Here is a 22,344-nt window from a genome sequence, read left to right as displayed (position 1 = left end):
GATATTACTGCCCTGTTGGAGCTAGAAACACAAGCATTGTTAGATATTACTGCCCTGTTGGAGCCAGGAACACAAGCATTGTTAGATATTACTGCCCTGTTGGAGCCAGGAACACAAGCATTGTTAGATATTACTGCCCTGTTGGAGCTAGAAACACAAGCATTGTTAGATATTACTTCCCTGTTGGAGCCAGGAACACAAGCATTGTTAGATATTACTGCCCTGTTGGAGCTAGAAACACAAGCATTGTTAGATATTACTGCCCTGTTGGAGCCAGGAACACAAGCATTGTTAGATATTACTGCCCTGTTGGAGCTAGAAACACAAGCATTGTTAGATATTACTGCCCTGTTGGAGCCAGGAACACAAGCATTGTTAGATATTACTGCCCTGTTGAAGCTAGAAACAAAAGCATTGTTAGATATTACTGCCCTGTTGGAGCTAGAAACACAAGCATTGTTAGATATTACTGCCCTGTTGGAGCTAGAAACACAAGCATTGTTAGATATTACTGCCCTGTTGGAGCTAGAAACACAAGCATTGTTAGATATTACTGCACTGTTGGAGCTAGAAACACAAGCATTGTTAGATATTACTGCCCTGTTGGAGCTAGAAACACAAGCATTTCACTACACGCGCAATAACATCTGATAAATATGTGTATTCGACCAATAAAATAACATTTGATTGTGTTTTTTAAAGTGTTAGATAATTCTCAATCCTCGTTGTGTCTTGTCTAAGAACAGTCCTTATCTGTGGTACTGTATATTAACTATATACCACACCTCCTCAGTCCTTATCTGTGGTACTGTATATTAACTATATACCACACCTCCTCAGTCCTTATCTGTGGTACTGTATATTAACTATATACCACATCTCCTCAGTCCTTATCTGTGGTACTGTATATTAACTATATACCACACCTCCTCAGTCCTTATCTGTGGTACTGTATATTAACTATATACCACACCTCCTCAGTCCTTATCTGTGGTACTGTATATTAACTATATACCACACCTCCTCAGTCCTTATCTGTGGTACTGTATATTAACTATATACCACACCTCCTCAGTCCTTATCTGTGGTACTGTATATTAACTATATACCACACCTCCTCAGTCCTTATCTGTGGTACTGTATATTAACTATATACCACACCTCCTCAGTCATTATCTGTGGTACTGTATATTAACTATATACCACACCTCCTCAGTCCTTATCTGTGGTACTGTATATTAACTATATACCACATCTCCTCAGTCCTTATCTGTGGTACTGTATATTAACTATATACCACACCTCCTCAGTCCTTATCTGTGGTACTGTATATTAACTATATACCACACCTCCTCAGTCCTTATCTGTGGTACTGTATATTAACTATATACCACACCTCCTCAGTCCTTATCTGTGGTACTGTATATTTACTATATACCACTCCTCCTCAGTCCTTATCTGTGGTACTGTATATTAACTATATACCACACCTCCTCAGTCCTTATCTGTGGTACTGTATAGTAACTATATACCACACCTCCTCAGTCCTTATCTGTGGTACTGTATATTAACTATATACCACACCTCCTCAGGCCTTATCTGTGGTACTGTATATTAACTATATACCACACCTAATCAGGCCTTATTGATGAATTACAACACATAGGTGTATTATAAGGCATTATAAAGGTCATTAAAATAATGATACATACGTACTTCATAGAAACTGTTACCCTTCATATATTCTAACAACTCACATTTTAAGATTCATTATGTCATTTGTTCCATGTTAAGGGCTCTAACCTTGGAACAAAACTATTTGTCTTCCTCTTGCTGTTGCATGCAGTTCCTCTCTCTCTTCCTCCATTCCTCTAACCCCTCCCTCCTTCTAACCCCAGCCCTCTGGCAGAACCAGGAAGTCCCTCCCCCTCTCACAAACTCTCTTCTGAGGAAACGAAACTGATCTGAGTCTCTGTGTCGTCTGTCTGTGTGAGAGTGAACAACCGTCCAAATGGCTCAACAGGGAGTTCTGCTGGACCAGGACCAGTTCTGTTGTTCTGTCTGTCTGGATCTACTGAAGGAGCCGGTCACTACTGCCTGTGGACACAGTTACTGTAGGAGCTGTATTGAGGGCTGCTGGGATCAGGATGATCTGAAAGGGGTCTATAGCTGTCCTCAGTGCAGACATACCTTCCCTACAAGGCCTATGCTGATGAAAAATAACATGTTGGCTGAGGTGGTTGAGAAACTGAAGAAGACAGGACTCCAGGCTGCTCCCCCTCCTGCTCTGTGCTATGCTGGACCTGGAGATGTGGCGTGTGATTTCTGCACTGGGACCAGAAAGCAGAAAGCCCTCATGTCCTGTCTGGTGTGTCTGGCCTCTTACTGTGAGACTCACCTCCAACCTCACTATGAATCTCCTGCTTTCAAGAAGCACAAGCTGGTCAAAGCCACGGCACAACTACAGGAGAAGATCTGCTCTCATCATGACAAACTGCTGGAGGTTTACTGTCGTACCGATCAGCAGTGTATCTGTTATCTGTGTACAATGGATGACCATAAAGGCCATGATACAGTGTCAGCTGCAGCAGAGAGGACTGAGAAACAGGTAAGACCAGAACAACTTGTTGGTGGCTGTCTGATAAACAAAGAATTAAAGATACAGTAGGAACTAAATCTATTTGAATATGAGATCATTATATTATATACAATATGAAATGGATCCACACATATGAACACAAACCTTGAGTATATTGAGTTTGTTACAAATGTATCACCATTTTCTAAAGTCAAACACTATTATCATTCTGAATGGCCTTTTATGAGTCCAAAGTTCAGTCTCAACCCCTTGATACATGTAGGCCTACCATAAAAACTATAATCATTCACATAGCAACATAATATAATATTGTAAAGGGACTTCCTCAGGATTGTAGACCTTCCTCTCTATGGGTCCTATGTCACATTACTATACTATTGATCTACTGGACTAATAAAGCTTGATAGCTCATTGAAGAGTGATTCTCCACAGAGGCAGCTGGGGATGAGTCAGCAGAAGGTCCAGCAGAGATTCCAGGAGAGAGAGAAGGAGCTGAAGGAGCTCCAACAGGCTGTGGAGTCTCTCAAGGTGAGTATTGTTGACCAGAGGAGACACACCATTTCACTTCTCTCCTCCAGTCAGAGAGAGAGAGAGAGAGAGGGACCCCTATCCAATCCCACTGACCCCACTGTTGGGAACAGGCTGTCTGGACCCCTTCAGAGAATAGACTGGTTCATGTAACCAACTGGGCTGCCTCATCACATAACCATGAGTAACCATGACTGACTCATGTCCCCTATACATTGAAATGGAACTGTCTCTCTCTCAATTTAATTCAATTCATATGGCTTTATTGGCATGGAAATATATGTTTACATTGCCAAAGCAAGTGAAATAGACAATAAACAAAAGTGAAATTAACAATCAGAAATGAACAGTAAACATTACACTTGGAAGGGATTTGGGGATGGGGGAGGGACTATTGGAAGTTAGTAGGACTCTTTTATTTTCTCAGAAGTACTGAGTTAGGTAGGAGGATTTAGAGTGGTGTAAACCGTGATTGAACACACTCCAGAACAGTAGGTGGCGCCATGCACCTTTTATCGTTGGTTTGAGGACCTCCATTATATCATAGAAGAAGAAGTCGGTCTGTGAGGGTTTTGTTGTTCCTGAGGAGGGCTACTATTCTTTTCTCTTTTGGTTTTCAAGTATTTTCAGAATGTATTAAAGCCAAAGCTAAAGCTTCCCTAAACAATTCAATATATCAGTCAATATATTTTCTCTGTGATTTATTTTCTCTCCGTCAACCGTTCCATCGCATCTTAACCGTTTTACCGGGCGGGCACTAGGACCCGGGGGAGGCTGCTACTGCAGAGGCTGCTGCACCGCTCGTGACTGTCAGTCCTCCTTGTAGCTCATTGGTTAAGCTGTGGCTCGAGACTGTTAACAGTTAACGGACAGGAAACGGCTCTGACAGGACACATTCATGTCGAGGCAGTGATGTGAATGTGTGGTAAGTTAGAATAGAGAGAGAGAGTTTTCACTACTATAGACTTTGGTCATAATCAAAGCTTTGTTAACCAATAGGTTTTTATGTGAGGCTGCCTGTAAGTTACAGTGTAACAGACGTTACTAACGGTAACGGTGTCTTTTAAATTCGACATAAGTTATGTGGCGATGATATCTAGTTAACGTTGTATTTAATGTAGTGTAATGACCTGACTAGATCATAAAGGAACAATTGTCCAGACAGAGGATTGAGTTACGAATTGACGGTTTATTAGCAACTTTACACAGGCTACTGTTTGGCCTTAGCTCACGCCAAATAAATGAAAGATACCCCACAAGCCAATCGGGACCTTCTCTTGTGAAGCCCAGACGTAAGAGAGAGAACAAAGGCTGAACCTTAACTTCCAATGCCCCGCCCCCTCCACGCCACTCCGCCAACCACCAGGATGCCCGGCATCAGAACATCCCAGGCATTCCTGTGATTGGCAGATAGCAGGTTGATTGGCATGTCAGACCCCGCGAACACTGGGAACTGGTAAGTACAACACAACCACCTACTAGCCGAACACATAACACACAGCTGTCTGTGCGGGTCGCTACAGTAGTTTTACTATCTGTGCCAGGCTATAAATGACACAGATAATATCTAGTTAACGTTGTATTTAATGTAGTTTTACTATCTGTGCCAGGCTATAAATGACACAGATAATATCTAGTTAACGTTGTATTTAATGTAGTTTTACTATCTGTGCCAGGCTATAAATGACACAGATAATATCTAGTTAACGTTGTATTTAATGTAGTTTTACTATCTGTGCCAGGCTATAAATGACACAGATAATATCTAGTTAACGTTGTATTTAATGTAGTTTTACTATCTGTGCCAGGCTATAAATGATACTGCAAAAAATTGGAAAAAAATCTTGATTTATCTTTGTCAAACATGAGATGACACAAACACACAGAGACAGTGTTGTGGCAAAGCTACCAGGAAACTATCAATCATGGGAACATTGCTCAGATTTGACCATCTGACCCTGCTGGTGATATTGCAGAGAGAAGGGAGTATCTGAGGAGAATTGTTGTGGTCACATCAATGTTAGGAAGACAGGGACTCTCTTTCCGTGTCAATGATGAATCTAGTGAAAACACAAATAGAGGGAACTCTCAATAGTAAAACTAAGATAAAACTCAAACAACTTCCTAGATACATCATGCTTAACTGAGTTTACCAAGAACTACGGTATTGATGTCAAAACAGAAGACATGTTGGTGGACAGAAACTTTCTTGCCCGGAAAAGAGAGACTGGACGTCCTCCCAAAGATGCTTATTGTGCATTACTTCCTGAATGATGACAGAATATATATATATGATATACAAAGAGGTGTTCTGTACCTGTCTGTCCAGGAGGGAGGAGAGTAGAGCAGGACCAAGAGGTGTTCTGTACCTGTCTGTCCAGGAGGGAGGAGAGTAGAGCAGGACCAAGAGGTGTTCTGTACCTGTCTGTCCAGGAGGGAGGAGAGTAGAGCAGGACTAAGAGGTGTTCTGTACCTGTCTGTCCAGGAGGGAGGAGAGTAGAGCAGGACCAAGAGGTGTTCTGTACCTGTCTGTCCAGGAGGGAGGACAAGTCCTGGTGGACCTGGAGAGCAGGGTGGCAGAGGTCTGACGCAATGAGGTGCAGAGAGACTACTGAACCTACTGTCTCCCTCTGTCTGTTTCTCTCTGTCTCTCTCTCTCTCTGTCTCTCTCTCTCTCTCTCTCTCTCTCTCTCTCTCTCTCTCTCTCTCTCAATTCAATTCAATTCAATTCAAGGGCTTTATTGGCATGGGAAACATGTGTTAACATTGCCAAAGCAAGTGAGGTAGACAACATACAAAGTGAAAATATAAAGTGAAAAACAACAAAAATTAACAGTAAACATTACACATACAGAGGTTTCAAAACAGTAAAGACATTACAAATGTCATATTATATATATATATACAGTGTTGTAACAATGTACAAATGGTTAAAGGACACAAGATAAAATAAATAAGCATAAATATGGGTTGTATTTACAATGGTGTGTGTTCTTCACTGGTTGCCCTTTTCTCGTGGCAACAGGTCACAAATCTTGCTGCTGTGATGGCACACTGTGGAATTTCACCCAGTAGATATGGGAGTTTTTCAAATTTGGATTTGTTTTCGAATTCTTTGTGGATCTGTGTAATCTGAGGGAAATATGTCTCTCTAATATGGTCATACATTGGGCAGGAGGTTAGGAAGTGCAGCTCAGTTTCCACCTCATTTTGTGGGCAGTGAGCACATAGCCTGTCTTCTCTTGAGAGCCATGTCTGCCTACGGCGGCCTTTCTCAATAGCAAGGCTATGCTCACTGAGTCTGTACATAGTCAAAGCTTTCCTTAATTTTGGGTCAGTCACAGTGGTCAGGTATTCTGCCGCTGTGTACTCTCTGTTTAGGGCCAAATAGCATTCTAGTTTGCTCTGTTTTTTTGTTAATTCTTTCCAATGTGTCAAGTAATTATCTTTTTGTTTTCTCATGATTTGGTTGGGTCTAATTGTGCTGTTGTCCTGGGGCTCTGTAGGGTGTGTTTGTGTTTGTGAACAGAGCCCCAGGACCAGCTTGCTTAGGGGACTCTTCTCCAGGTTCATCTCTCTGTAGGTGATGGCTTTGTTATGGAAGGTTTGTGAATCACTTCCTTTTAGGTGGTTGTAGAATTTAACGGCTCTTTTCTGGATTTTGATAATTAGTGGGTATCGGCCTAATTCTGCTCTGCATGCATTATTTGGTGTTCTACGTTGTACACGGAGGATATTTTTGCAGAATTCTGCGTGCAGAGTCTCAATTTGGTGTTTGTCCCATTTTGTGAAGTCTTGGTTGGTGAGCGGACCCCAGACCTCACAACCATAAAGGGCAATGGGCTCTATGACTGATTCAAGTATTTTTAACCAAATCCTAATTGGTATGTTGAAATGTATGTTTCTTTTGATGGCATAGAATGCCCTTCTTGCCTTGTCTCTCAGATCGTTCACAGCTTTGTGGAAGTTACCTGTGGCGCTGATGTTTAGGCCAAGGTATGTATAGTTTTTTGTGTGCTCTAGGGCAACAGTGTCTAGATTGAATTTGTATTTGTGGTCCTGGTGACTGGACCTTTTCTGGAACACCATTATTTTGGTCTTACTGAGATTTACTGTCAGGGCCCAGGTCTGACAGAATCTGTGCATAAGATCTAGGTGCTGCTGTAGGCCCTCCTTGGTTGGTGACAGAAGCACCAGATCATCGGCAAACAGCAGACATTTGACTTCGGATTCTAGCAGGGGGAGGCCGGGTGCTGCAGACTTTTCTAGTGCCCGCGCCAATTCGTTGATGTATATGTTGAAGAGGGTGGGGCTTAAACTGCATCCCTGTCTAACCCCACGACCCTGTGTGAAGAAATGTGTGTGTTTTTTGCCAATTTTAACCGCACACTTGTTGTTTGTGTACATGGATTTTATAATGTCGTATGTTTTACCCCCAACACCACTTTCCATCAGTTTGTATAGCAGACCCTCATGCCAGATTGAGTCGAAGGCTTTTTTGAAATCAACAAAGCATGAGAAGACTTTGCCTTTGTTTTGGTTTGTTTGGTTGTCAATTAGGGTGTGCAGGGTGAATACATGGTCTGTTGTACGGTAATTTGGTAAAAAGCCAATTTGACATTTGCTCAGTACATTGTTTTCATTGAGGAAATGTACGAGTCTGCTGTTAATAATAATGCAGAGGATTTTCCCAAGGTTACTGTTGACACATATTCCACGGTAGTTATTGGGGTCAAATTTGTCTCCACTTTTGTGGATTGGGGTGATCAGTCCTTGGTTCCAAATATTGGGGAAGATGCCAGAGCTAAGTATGATGTTAAAGAGTTTTAGTATAGCCAATTGGAATTTGTTGTCTGTATATTTGATCATTTCATTGAGGATACCATCAACACCACAGGCCTTTTTGGGTTGGAGGGTTTTTATTTTGTCCTGTAACTCATTCAATGTAATTGGATAATCCAGTGGGTTCTGGTAGTCTTTAATAGATGATTCTAAGATCTGTATTTGATCATGTATATGTTTTTGCTCTTTATTCTTTGTTATAGAGCCAAAAAGATTGGAGAAGTGGTTTACCCATACATCTCCATTTTGGATAGATAATTCTTCTTGTTGTTGTTTGTTTAGTGTTTTCCAATTTTCCCAGAAGTGGTTAGAGTCTATGGATTCTTCAATTGCATTGAGCTGATTTCTGACATGCTGTTCCTTCTTTTTCCGTAGTGTATTTCTGTATTGTTTTAGTGATTCACCATAGTGAAGGCGTAGACTCAGGTTTTCCGGGTCTCTATGTTTTTGGTTGGACAGGTTTCTCAATTTCTTTCTTAGATTTTTGCATTCTTCATCAAACCATTTGTCATTATTGTTAATTTTCTTCGGTTTTCTATTTGAGATTTTTAGATTTGATAGGGAAGCTGAGAGGTCAAATATACTGTTAAGATTTTCTACTGCCAAGTTTACACCTTCACTATTACAGCGGAACGTTTTACCCAGGAAATTGTCTAAAAGGGATTGAATTTGTTGTTGCCTAATTGTTTTTTGGTAGGTTTCCAAACTGCATTCCTTCCATCTATAGCATTTCTTAATGTTACTCAGTTCCTTTGGCTTTGATGCCTCATGATTGATTATTGCTCTGTTTAAGTAGACTGTGATTTTCCTGTGGTCTGATAGGGGTGTCAGTGGGCTGACTGTGAACGCTCTGAGAGACTCTGGGTTGAGGTCGGTGATAAAGTAGTCTACAGTACTACTGCCAAGAGATGAGCTATAGGTGTACCTACCATAGGAGTCCCCTCGAAGCCTACCGTTGACTATGTACATACCCAGCGTGCGACAGAGCTGCAGGAGTTGTGACCCGTTTTTGTTGGTTATGTTGTCATAGTTGTGCCTAGGGGGGCATATGTGGGAGGGAATGCTGTCACCTCCAGGCAGGTGTTTGTCCCCCTGTGTGCTTAGGGTGTCAGGTTCTTGTCCGGTTCTGGCATTTAGGTCGCCACAGACTAGTACATGTCCCTGGGCCTGGAAATTATTGATTTCCCCCTCCAGGATGGAGAAGCTGTCTTCATTAAAATATGGGGATTCTAGTGGGGGGATATAGGTAGCACACAGGAGGACATTTTTCTCTGTTAGGATAATTTCCTTTTGAATTTCTAGCCAAATGTAAAATGTTCCTGTTTTGATTAATTTAATGGAGTGAGTTAGGTCTGCTCTATACCAAATTAGCATACCCCCTGAGTCACTTCCCTGTTTCACACCTGGTAGTTTGGTGGATGGGACTACCAGCTCTCTGTAACCTAGAGGGCAACCAGTGGGTCCGTCTCCTCTATACCAGGTTTCTTGCAGGATGACAATGTCTGTATTACCGATTTCTTTGGTGAAGTCCGGGTTTCTGCTCTTTAGGCCAAAGGCAGATGACCTCAGGCCTTGGATATTCCATGATAATATAGTGAAGGCTTTTTGTTCCATAGAGTGTCCAATGTTGTTGGTCGTGGTTTGGCCTCTCTCTCTCTCTCTCTCTCTCTCTCTCTCTCTCTCTCTCTCTCTCTCTCTCTCTCTCTCTCTCTCTCTCTCTCTCTCTCTCTCTCTCTCTCTCTCTCTCTCTCTCTCTCTCTCTCTCTCTCTCTCTCTCTCTCTCTCTCTCTCTCTCTCTCTCTCTCTCTCTCTCTCTCTCTCTCTCTCTCTCTCTCTCTCTCTCTCTCTCTCTCTCTCTCTCTCTCTCTCTCTCTCTCTCTCTCTCTCTCTCTCTCTCTCTCTCTCTCTCTCTCTCTCTCTCTCTCTCTCTCTCTCTCTCTCTCTCTCTCTCTCTCTCTCTCTCTCTCTCTCTCTCTCTCTCTCTCTCTCTCTCTAGCGCTCTGCACAGTCAGCAGTGGAGGACAGTGATCAGATCTTTACTGAGCTGATCCGCTCCATTGAGAGAAGGAGCTCTGAGGTGAAGGAGCTGATCAGAGCCCAAGAGAAGGCTCAAGTGAGTCAAGCTGAAGGACTCCTGGAGCAACTGAAGCAGGAGATAGCTGAGCTGAGGAAGAGAAGCACTGAGCTGGAGCAGCTCTCACACACAGAGGATCACATCCATTTCCTCCAGGTAACTAAACTGTCTTGTTACATGTGATATGAAATTAACTTCATGTGAAACTATTCATCCCTCTCTCTGTCCCTGTCTCTCTCTGTCTGTCTGCCCCTCTCTCTCTGTCCGTCTCTCCCTCTCTCTCTCTCTCTCTTTCCCTGTCTGTCCCTCTTTCCCTCTCTGTCCCTCTCTCTGTCGGTCTCTCCCTCTCTCTGTCTGTCCGTCCCTCTCCCTGTCCGTCCCTCTCCCTCTCTCTCTGTGTGTCACTCTCTCTCTGTCCGTCCCTGTCTCTCCCTCTCTTTCTCTGTCTGTCCGTTCCTCTCTCTTGTCCGTCCGTTCCTCTCTCTCTGTCCGTCCCTCTCTCTCTCTCTGTCCGTCCCTCTCTCTCTCTCTGTCCGTCCCTCTCTCTCTCTCTGTCCGTCCCTCTCTCTCTCTCTCTGTCCGTCCCTCTCTCTCTCTCTGTCCGTCCCTCTCTCTCTCTCTGTCCATCCCTCTCTCTCTGTCCATCCCTCTCTCTCTCTGTCCGTCCCTTTCTCTCTCGGTCCGTCCCTCTCTCTCTCTGTCCGTCCCTTTCTCTCTCTGTTCGCCCCTCTCTCTGTCCGTCCCTTTCTCTCTCTCTGTCCATCCCTCTCTCTCTCTGTCCATCCCTCCCTCTCTCTGTCTCTCTCTCTCTCTCTGTCCACCCCTCTCTCTCTCTGTCCATCCCTCTCACTCTCTGTCCGTCCCTCTCTCTCTCTCTGTCGTCCCTCTCTCTCTCTCTCTGTCGTCCCTCTCTCTCTCTCTCTGTCGTCCCTCTCTCTCTCTCTCTGCCGTCCCTCTCTCTCTCTGTCCTTCCCCCTCTCTCTCTCTCTCTGTCCGTCTCTCTCTCTCTCTGTCCATCCCTCTCTCTCTCTCTGTCCGTCCTTCCCTCTCTCTCTCTCTGTCCGTCCCTCTCTCTCTCTCTCTGTCCGTCCCTCTCTCTCTCTCTCTCTCTCTGTCCGTCCCTCTCTCTCTCTCTCTGTCCGTCCCTCTCTCTCTCTCTCTGTCCGTCCCCCTCTCTCTCTCTTTCTCTCTCTCTCTCTCTGTCCGTCCCTCTCTCTCTCTCTCTCTCTCTGTCCATCCCTCTCTCAAATTCAAATTCAAATTCAAGCTGCTTTATTGGCATGAAAAACATTGTGTCAATATTGCCAAAGCAACAATGTATACAATATACATTGTAACAAAATTGTAAATGATAGCAAATAATAATATAAAATGGTAGTAAATAATAATACAAAAATAAATACAATAAAATGGTAACAGTCTACAGTAAACATTAATAATTATAGTAATAATAGTAATAATAATAATAAGTAAGTTACTGTTTACTATGCAGATGTTATTATTCAGTGTCCCTCAGGCTATGGCAGGAAAATACATATTTGGCTGCAAGAGGAGCCATTGCTCCTTCGCCCATGAGTATTCTTAGTTTTTCCTCTGGGTTCAATTTGTAAAAATGTGGAATATATGTAGTCATTTCTGTGAATAATGAATCTCTTTGTGAGGAATATTTATCACAGTAAAGGAGAAAGTGCATCTCTGTCTCTACCTCCCCTGTCATGCAGTGACCACATACACGCTCCTCTTTGGGTAGCCATGTCTTTTTATGTCTGCCGGTTTCTATTGCCAATCGGTGGTCACTCAGCCTGTACTTGGTAAGGATCTGTCTCTGCTTCGTATCTCTGACAGAGTAGAGATAATCAGATGATTGATGGTAGTAAACTTTCTCTATAGCCTGAGGGACACTGAGTATCTATGTCTCCACGACACCATGTTTCCAGTAGGATTATGATGTCCTGTCCCTTGATGTTTTTAATCAATTCTGGATTTGTTGTTTTATAACCAAAATGTGAAGAGTATAGGCCCTGGATATTCCAAGAGCTGATAGTTAATGATCTCATTTATAATAAGTGATATTCACTGGTTTGAGTAAAGTACATCGAAAAAAATAAAAAATAATAAAATACTATATATATACATACATATATATACATACATACATACACATACACATACACACACATACATACCCATACATACAATATATATATATATATACATACATACATACACATACACATACACACACATACATACCCATACATACAATATATATATATATATACATACATGCACATACACATATACACACATACATACATACACATATACACACATACATACATACACACACACGCGCACACACACACCATTACATATAATAATTATTATAATACCGGTGTCAATACATTTAGGAATATTTGTAAACAAATGGAATGGAATGGAGAATGGAATAAGATTGCACTGTACTTATTTTATGTGCAATCTGCAACCCTGTGTGTTTGTGTGTGTGTGTGTGCGTGTGCGTGCCCGTGTGTGAATTAAAGGGACTGTCTAGCTCAGTAGTCTGCATATTAGTTGCAGTAGTTGGCGCACCTCTCCTATCTCTGATTGTTCTAGGGGTCTTCTGCCAGAGGTTACCTCAGCATATGTAGGCTGACGATCTGACTGATACATGGTGTGGACTGCATCATGTGGTCTACTTCCCTGAAGGGCAGTGTTCTGACCGACCCTGGAGTAGTGGTCAGAGCTGTGTGGGCTGGGTCTAGTAGAGCTGTGTTGTGATGGGACAGGTCTAGTAGAGCTGTGTTGTGATGGGCCGGGTCTAGTAGAGCTGTGTTGTGATGGGCCGGGTCTAGCAGAGCTGTGATGGGCCGGGTCTAGTAGAGCTGTGTTGGGATGGGCTGGGTCTAGTAGAGCTGTGTTGTGATGGGCCGGGTCTAGTAGAGCTGTGTTGTGATGGGCCAGGTCTAGTAGAGCTGTGCTGTGTTGGGCCTGGTCTAGTAGAGCTGTGCTGTAATAAGCCATGTCTGGCTCTTTTCTCCTCGGGATGGTGGAGGTACTGTTGTTTCAGAAGGTGGGGCGGGGGACCTTTGTTGCTGGGGTGATGGGTGTGTGGGTCCCTGCCAAGTGTTGCATCTTTTAGGTCCTTGGCAAAGGTTCTGATACTGTACTGATCAAAATGTATATTATCATATAAGTGTTGACATGTCAGAGTGGGATGGTGAGCCGTTCTGACGTTGAGCAGTGAGGCACAGTCCACACACCTTCCCTCTCTCTCTCTCTGTCCGTCCGTCCCTCTCTCTCTCTCTCTCTCTCTCTCTCTGTCGTCCCTCTCTCTCTCTGTCCGTCCCTCTCTCCCTCTGTCCGTCCCTCTCTCTCTCTGTCCGACCCTCTCTCTCTCTGTCTGACCCTCTCTCTCTCTGTCTGACCCTCTCTCTCTCTGTCGTCCCTCTCTCTCTCTGTCTGACCCTCTCTCTCTCTGTCTGACCCTCTCTCTCTCTTTCTGACCCTCTCTCTCTCTGTCTGACCCTCTCTCTCTCTGTCTGACCCTCTCTCTCTCTGTCTGACCCTCTCTCTCTCTGTCTGACCCTCTCTCTCTCTGTCTGACCCTCTCTCTCTCTGTCCGACCCTCTCTCTCTCTGTCTGACCCTCTCTCTCTCTGTGCGACCCTCTCTCTCTCTGTCCGACCCCCTCTCTCTCTCTGTCCGACCCTCTCTCTCTCTGTCCGACCCTCTCTCTCTCTGTCTGACCCTCTCTCTCAATTCAATTCAATTCAATTCAAGGGCTTTATTGGCATGGGAAACATGTGTTAACATTGCCAAAGCAAGTGAGGTAGACAACATACAAAGTGAAAATATAAAGTGAAAAACAACAAAAATTAACAGTAAACATTACACATACAGAGGTTTCAAAACAGTAAAGACATTACAAATGTCATATTATATATATATATACAGTGTTTTAACAATGTACAAATGGTTAAAGGACACAAGATAAAATAAATAAGCATAAATATGGGTTGTATTTACAATGGTGTGTGTTCTTCACTGGTTGCCCTTTTCTCGTGGCAACAGGTCACAAATCTTGCTGCTGTGATGGCACACTGTGGAATTTCACCCAGTAGATATGGGAGTTTTTCAAATTTGGATTTGTTTTCGAATTCTTTGTGGATCTGTGTAATCTGAGGGAAATATGTCTCTCTAATATGGTCATACATTGGGCAGGAGGTTAGGAAGTGCAGCTCAGTTTCCACCTCATTTTGTGGGCAGTGAGCACATAGCCTGTCTTCTCTTGAGAGCCATGTCTGCCTACGGCGGCCTTTCTCAATAGCAAGGCTATGCTCACTGAGTCTGTACATAGTCAAAGCTTTCCTTAATTTTGGGTCAGTCACAGTGGTCAGGTATTCTGCCGCTGTGTACTCTCTGTTTAGGGCCAAATAGCATTCTAGTTTGCTCTGTTTTTTTGTTAATTCTTTCCAATGTGTCAAGTAATTATCTTTTTGTTTTCTCATGATTTGGTTGGGTCTAATTGTGCTGTTGTCCTGGGGCTCTGTAGGGTGTGTTTGTGTTTGTGAACAGAGCCCCAGGACCAGCTTGCTTAGGGGACTCTTCTCCAGGTTCATCTCTCTGTAGGTGATGGCTTTGTTATGGAAGGTTTGTGAATCACTTCCTTTTAGGTGGTTGTAGAATTTAACGGCTCTTTTCTGGATTTTGATAATTAGTGGGTATCGGCCTAATTCTGCTCTGCATGCATTATTTGGTGTTCTACGTTGTACACGGAGGATATTTTTTGCAGAATTCTGCGTGCAGAGTCTCAATTTGGTGTTTGTCCCATTTTGTGAAGTCTTGGTTGGTGAGCGGACCCCAGACCTCACAACCATAAAGGGCAATGGGCTCTATGACTGATTCAAGTATTTTTAGCCAAATCCTAATTGGTATGTTGAAATTTATGTTTCTTTTGATGGCATAGAATGCCCTTCTTGCCTTGTCTCTCAGATCGTTCACAGCTTTGTGGAAGTTACCTGTGGCGCTGATGTTTAGGCCAAGGTATGTATAGTTTTTTGTGTGCTCTAGGGCAACAGTGTCTAGATTGAATTTGTATTTGTGGTCCTGGTGACTGGACCTTTTTTGGAACACCATTATTTTGGTCTTACTGAGATTTACTGTCAGGGCCCAGGTCTGACAGAATCTGTGCATAAGATCTAGGTGCTGCTGTAGGCCCTCCTTGGTTGGTGACAGAAGCACCAGATCATCGGCAAACAGCAGACATTTGACTTCGGATTCTAGCAGGGGGAGGCCGGGTGCTGCAGACTTTTCTAGTGCCCGCGCCAATTCGTTGATATATATGTTGAAGAGGGTGGGGCTTAAACTGCATCCCTGTCTAACCCCACGACCCTGTGTGAAGAAATGTGTGTGTTTTTTGCCAATTTTAACCGCACACTTGTTGTTTGTGTACATGGATTTTATAATGTCGTATGTTTTACCCCCAACACCACTTTCCATCAGTTTGTATAGCAGACCCTCATGCCAGATTGAGTCGAAGGCTTTTTTGAAATCAACAAAGCATGAGAAGACTTTGCCTTTGTTTTGGTTTGTTTGGTTGTCAATTAGGGTGTGCAGGGTGAATACATGGTCTGTTGTACGGTAATTTGGTAAAAAGCCAATTTGACATTTGCTCAGTACATTGTTTTCATTGAGGAAATGTACGAGTCTGCTGTTAATAATAATGCAGAGGATTTTCCCAAGGTTACTGTTGACACATATTCCACGGTAGTTATTGGGGTCAAATTTGTCTCCACTTTTGTGGATTGGGGTGATCAGTCCTTGGTTCCAAATATTGGGGAAGATGCCAGAGCTAAGTATGATGTTAAAGAGTTTTAGTATAGCCAATTGGAATTTGTTGTCTGTATATTTGATCATTTCATTGAGGATACCATCAACACCACAGGCCTTTTTGGGTTGGAGGGTTTTTATTTTGTCCTGTAACTCATTCAATGTAATTGGAGAATCCAGTGGGTTCTGGTAGTCTTTAATAGATGATTCTAAGATCTGTATTTGATCATGTATATGTTTTTGCTCTTTATTCTTTGTTATAGAGCCAAAAAGATTGGAGAAGTGGTTTACCCATACATCTCCATTTTGGATAGATAATTCTTCTTGTTGTTGTTTGTTTAGTGTTTTCCAATTTTCCCAGAAGTGGTTAGAGTCTATGGATTCTTCAATTGCATTGAGCTGATTTCTGACATGCTGTTCCTTCTTTTTCCGTAGTGTATTTCTGTATTGTTTTAGTGATTCACCATAGTGAAGGCGTAGACTCAGGTTTTCCGGGTCTCTATGTTTTTGGTTGGACAGGTTTCTCAATTTCTTTCTTAGATTTTTGCATTCTTCATCAAACCATTTGTCATTATTGTTAATTTTCTTCGGTTTTCTATTTGAGATTTTTAGATTTGATAGGGAAGCTGAGAGGTCAAATATACTGTTAAGATTTTCTACTGCCAAGTTTACACCTTCACTATTACAGCGGAACGTTTTACCCAGGAAATTGTCTAAAAGGGATTGAATTTGTTGTTGCCTAATTGTTTTTTGGTAGGTTTCCAAACTGCCTTCCTTCCATCTATAGCATTTCTTAATGTTACTCAGTTCCTTTGGCTTTGATGCCTCATGATTGATTATTGCTCTGTTTAAGTAGACTGTGATTTTGCTGTGGTCTGATAGGGGTGTCAGTGGGCTGACTGTGAATGCTCTGAGAGACTCTGGGTTGAGGTCGGTGATAAAGTAGTCTACAGTACTACTGCCAAGAGATGAGCTATAGGTGTACCTACCATAGGAGTCCCCTCGAAGCCTACCGTTGACTATGTACATACCCAGCGTGCGACAGAGCTGCAGGAGTTGTGACCCGTTTTTGTTGGTTATGTTGTCATAGTTGTGCCTAGGGGGGCATATGTGGGAGGGAATGCTGTCACCTCCAGGCAGGTGTTTGTCCCCCTGTGTGCTTAGGGTGTCAGGTTCTTGTCCGGTTCTGGCATTTAGGTCGCCACAGACTAGTACATGTCCCTGGGCCTGGAAATGATTGATTTCCCCCTCCAGGATGGAGAAGCTGTCTTCATTAAAATATGGGGATTCTAGTGGGGGGATATAGGTAGCACACAGGAGGACATTTTTCTCTGTTAGGATAATTTCCTTTTGAATTTCTAGCCAAATGTAAAATGTTCCTGTTTTGATTAATTTAATGGAGTGAGTTAGGTCTGCTCTATACCAAATTAGCATACCCCCTGAGTCCCTTCCCTGTTTCACACCTGGTAGTTTGGTGGATGGGACTACCAGCTCTCTGTAACCTAGAGGGCAACCAGTGGGTCCGTCTCCTCTATACCAGGTTTCTTGCAGGATGACAATGTCTGTATTACCGATTTCTTTGGTGAAGTCCGGGTTTCTGCTCTTTAGGCCAAAGGCAGATGACCTCAGGCCTTGGATATTCCATGATAATATAGTGAAGGCTTTTTGTTCCATAGAGTGTCCAATGTTGTTGGTCGTGGTTTGGCCTCAGGCCAGTAAGTGTGAGCAGAGCCTGCTGAGCATCTGGTACATGCCATTGGCTTCGGCGAGTGTGAGAGTGGGGGTTGGGACTGTTTGCCCGCTCACTACCTGGGCGTATGTGTGGCTTCCATGTTGAGGCCCTCTTTGCGGGGGTGGGCAGGAGTGGCATAGGTCTGACCTGAGTGGGCCTAAATGGGGTGTGGGCATGGTTGACGTGGGGGGGTGTTGATTGGTTGGGGTGGGGGTGTGGATGTGTCTGGGTGTACTGTGGTCTGAATGTAATTCCTCTTGGCGTGGGTCCTCTATGTGTAGGTCCAGGGGGGGGTCCTGCAGATCTGGGAGGGTGTCTCGCTGGTCTGGATGGGGTGTCTATTGATCTGTTGCTCCTGTGTGAAGTGTTGGGGATACGTTTGAGAGCGATGTCCTTTAGAGTTCGGGCAAAGGTGGGCACTGCTGCCTTGTAGAGGTGGACCTGGTCATAGAGGCTGTTCAAGTCCAGGGTGGAGTGGTGGGCCAGGAAAATGTTTGGTTTTGAGGCACAGTCACGGGAAATACTTGCATTTACCCGCTGTATTGTGGCAGGGTGGAAGTCTTTTCGTGGTAGCAGGGTGGAGATAACCACTTGTGCGTTGGGGAAAGTAGAAGAAGCCTTTTCAATCACTCTCTTCAGTGCTGTGGCCACTCTTTCCTGCTGTGCTCTCAGGTCGTTTGTGCCTGTGTGTATTATTATGTGGCTGGGTGAGCCTAGTTTGGCCTCAGACAGAAGGTCGAGGGCACGCTGGGTGTTTGGACACCAGAGTTTAGACACACTGTGTTTGGGAAAAAGTTTTTTTTCTTCTATATATTTCCCATTTGAGTCCATAAGTAGTACAATCTGTGTCTTGTGTTTGTCCTCAGTGGGTGTGGGGGGGTTGTCAAAAGGGCTATCAGGGTGGCTGACAGGGGGGGTGCTCAGAGGGGGTGAGAGCCTCTGGGCTTGGGGTTCTTCATTTGTCTGTTCTGCTGTGATTTCGACTCTATGGTCAGGGTCTGGTGTGGACTGTTCTGCTGTGGTGTCGACTCTATGTTCAGGGTCTGGTGTGGACTGTTCTGCTGTGGTGTCGAGACTTTTGTTGGGTGCTGAAGTGGGCTGTTCTGCTGGCTTCTCTGTGGGGGTGGCCACCTCTCTAGTGGGTTGTTCTCTGTCACACGCCGTCCCCATCAACTTCTCCTCCATCCCCCTCAACCTCTCCTCCACCAGCAGTCTGATACTCTCCTCTAGTGCTCTGTTCTGCTCCTCTTTCTCCTGTTGTATTTGTCTCACCACTGTCCAAAGTGCAGATATGTCTCTGTCCACCTCCAGCTCTCCGGGTCTGGTTAAGGGGCTGTTGTTGTGCTGGACTGTTGTCTGGGTCTGCGCTGACTGAAGTGTAATCACCTGCTGTTCCAGCTCCACCTGCCTTACCTCCAGCTGGGTGAATTTGTCCTTCATTTCAATGAGGGAGTGGTAATCTGTGCTGGGAGGTTGACTCTCCACTGGGGGTTGCTCATCTGTGGGGTTACATAATGAAGAGGTCTGGTCTGACCCGCTCTGTGTGGGGGTATCATTATCAAGGCAGAGCTTCTCCTGCTGGGCTAATTCTTTGATTAGGTGAAAGTCCAGCTGAAACTGTTTGTGGTTATTCTGTACCATTACTGTTCCGGATTTATAGATATTTATATTACTTAACTCAGAGTCCTCGTTATCAAGTATTCTGAGTTTCCACCCCTCGTTAATCCCCCCTCTCGTAACAAAGGGGTAATGTGCTAATATAGCACTGTGCCATGCCAGGGGATGGTTTGTGTGGAAGATGAGGTTGCTGATGTTCCCATTTTTGTAATAGTCAGCAAAAAGTGTCTCTTGATTTTCCATAAGGAGCTTCTTCTTGTGGTCTTTTCTTGCCTTATCATTCTTTACATGCAAAGGGTACTGTATTTTAATTACCTCTGAACAGCGGGAGGGAGCTTCTAAGGCCTCTCCATTTGGTTGGGGTAGACTGTGTGACTCTCCTGCCATTGTTGGGCTAATGGGCTTTGACACCTCTCACTTGACACGTCAGTGCTAGTTGAAGCTGTATCAAGCTTGGCAGAATTATGTTAGAATTCAGTCCTTATAAAGTAATGTTGTGTATTTTTCTTCTTGGCTTTTGGAAATAAAATATTGTTTCAGACTAAACATTACTCACTCAGTTCCAGGTTGGATGGTGTTTTCAGGTTTCTGTTGTTTTCCAGAGAATTTGCTGTATAGGGTAAAAAATCCTTGGTTGTTGTGAACTTTCCAGGTGATTCCGTAATTCCGTCCAAAATTAGGTTGTAGGTTTTAAGTTTTGATTTGAAGTAGGGGTTATGTTGAAGAGGGTAGAATCCAGTATGTGTTCCTGACAAAAAATCCAAGTTTATCTAACTCCTAATCTATCTTTTTTAAAGAAAATGCTGAAAAATGCAGGAGCTCTGATCCTGACCTCTGCTCTCTCTGTCTCTCTGTCTCTCTCTCTCTCTCTCTCCAGAGGTATCAATCTCTCTCTCTCTCTCTCTCCAGAGTTATCAGTCTCTCTCTCTCTCTCTCTCTCCAGAGTTATCAGTCTCTCTCTCTCTCTCTCTCCAGAGTTATCAGTCTCTCTCTCTCTCTCTCTCCAGAGTTATCAGTCTCTCTCTCTCTCTCCAGAGTTATCAGTCTCTCTCACTCTCTCTCTCTCTCCAGAGTTATCAGTCTCTCTCTCTCTCTCTCTCCAGAGTTATCAGTCTCTCTCCAGTATCAGTGTATCTTCAGACTTACCCAGCATCGTTGTCCGTCCTCTTCAGTACTTTGGAGATGTGAGTAAGACTGTGTCTGAACTGAGAGAGAAACTAGAAGACTTCCTTAAAGGAGAATGGACCAAGATCTCCACTACAGGTGTGTTGAAAACAATAAGAACATCAACTTTAGACCATTGAAAGTTCCCTACTAGTCATATACATGTGGAATATGGTCTGATGATAACATTCCCTCTCTCTGTCAATGTGTTTGTGTGTCTGTAGTCAATATAGTGGATGTTGTACTGCCTCCAGAGCCCAAGACCAGAGAACAGTTGTTACAATGTGAGTCTCTTTATTGTGAAGTAACTAACAGTCTCTTTTTACTGACACTCCTAACAATCCCTCTAGAAATATATAGCAATAGTAGATCTAATCAAAGACTGGGTATCTATCTGACTCCTCATATTTCTCTGATTTGATCTCTGCTGTGCTCTAATCAAAGACAGGGTAGATACAGTATCTGACTTAACTTATTGTTCTGACTCCCCTCATTGGTCTCTGCTCTTCTCCCAGATTCCTGTCAGCTCACACTGGACCCAAACACAGCAGACACACGCCTCTCTCTGTCTGAAGGGAACAGAAAGGTGACCTATACAGACCAAGTCCAACCATATCCTGACCATCCAGACAGATTCACCAACTGGTGTCAGGTTCTGTGTAGAGAGGGTCTGTCTGGACGCTGTTACTGGGAGGTGGAGAGGACTGGTTATGTTGTTACAGCAGTCTCATATAAAGACATCAGCAGAACAGAGAGAGATGGTGCATTTGGATACAATAACAAGTCCTGGAGATTAGATTACGATAGTGATGGTTATTGTTTCAGACACAATAATGTTGTGACTAAAGTATCAGGCCCTCAGTCCTCCAGAGTAGGAGTGTACCTGGATCACAAGGCAGGTACTCTGTCCTTCTACAGGGTCTCTGACACAATGACCCTCCTCCACAGAGTCCAGACCACATTCACTCAGCTCCTCTATCCTGGGTTTAGTCTCTATAATTATAATGGTACTGCTGAGCTGGTTAAACTGTAAACTGATTTGTTATTAATTAAAATTCAATACAATGTTTTAATCTTGTACATTTCCATGAATCATGATGTCTGGTGTTGATGTATATTGGTTGTCATTCAGAACCATTGATATGTTTTCTCAGTTGGTTCTCTGTCTCTATGTAATTCTCCTTAGTATCATTGATCAGCTTGTTGGCTCGGTCCTAATTGATGTGTTCTCTGTCACCTGGAGCTGCATGGAAAATGGTCCAGGAACTAAAGGACAATTCAGGACTAGTCAGCCCACTACAAGCTGGTATCACTTACTTTCTACTAAACTATATGGTCTGGTTTCCCAGACACAGATGAATCCTAGTCCTGGACTAAACAGTATGTTCAATGTAGATGTCCAGGAAACCGGCCCTAAATGTGTCATCTTTCATCCTCCCATACTGCTCAGTCCAGCAACATTAAACCTGTCCAGCAGGTGGTGCTGTTGACCAAACAATAAAACCAGCAGATATCTTGACTTGCCACTCAGTATATCAGTAATGTTCAGAATAGTACTTTAATATCATTGGAGATTGATGGTCTTTTTAATCCACTATCCAGAGTCAGGAACAGATGAAGTTAGGTCTGCTACTGTTCAGTGATTAAATATGATTTATGGTGATGGGAAATAATAAAAAACACTCAACTTCATCTAGTAATAGTTTTCCTTTGTTATTTATTCCAAGGTGTGTCTTTAACTTGTAAATGTATTGTGTGGAGGTGAGCTAGTGGTGTGGCTGATAGAATAGAATGAAAAGGGGGGAGGGGAGGGGAAATGGGCAGATATATCAGACAGATGAGGGAGAGAGAGATTTTCATCCAGGAGTTAGTGTCTCTGTTCCAAATAGCTCCCTATTCCCTGCGTAGTGCACTAGGCTTCTTATAACCAGGTCTAAAGTAGTGTTCTAGATGTTAA

The 22,344-nt window shown here is 43.5% G+C and overlaps 1 protein-coding gene across 1 annotated transcript; it reads left to right on the top strand.

Annotated features, from left to right (window-relative positions):
• The first annotated feature begins 1,944 nt into the window (after window positions 1-1,944).
• LOC110513988 (E3 ubiquitin-protein ligase TRIM16) lies at window positions 1,945-22,079 on the top strand. Its single transcript, XM_090230906.1, has 6 exons — window positions 1,945-2,608; window positions 3,032-3,127; window positions 9,966-10,199; window positions 20,327-20,486; window positions 20,612-20,671; window positions 20,903-22,079. The coding sequence occupies exons 1-6, from the start codon at window positions 2,012-2,014 to the stop codon at window positions 21,418-21,420; spliced, it is 1,665 nt and encodes a 554-aa protein (XP_090087032.1). The 5' UTR covers window positions 1,945-2,011; the 3' UTR covers window positions 21,421-22,079.
• The last annotated feature ends 265 nt before the right edge of the window (window positions 22,080-22,344 follow it).

Source organism: Oncorhynchus mykiss, chromosome 4 (assembly GCF_057628025.1).
Source record: "Oncorhynchus mykiss isolate SJ-2025 chromosome 4, ASM5762802v1, whole genome shotgun sequence".
Classification (NCBI taxonomy): Eukaryota; Metazoa; Chordata; class Actinopteri; order Salmoniformes; family Salmonidae; genus Oncorhynchus; species Oncorhynchus mykiss.
This window is presented reverse-complemented; position numbering and strand designations above follow the sequence as displayed.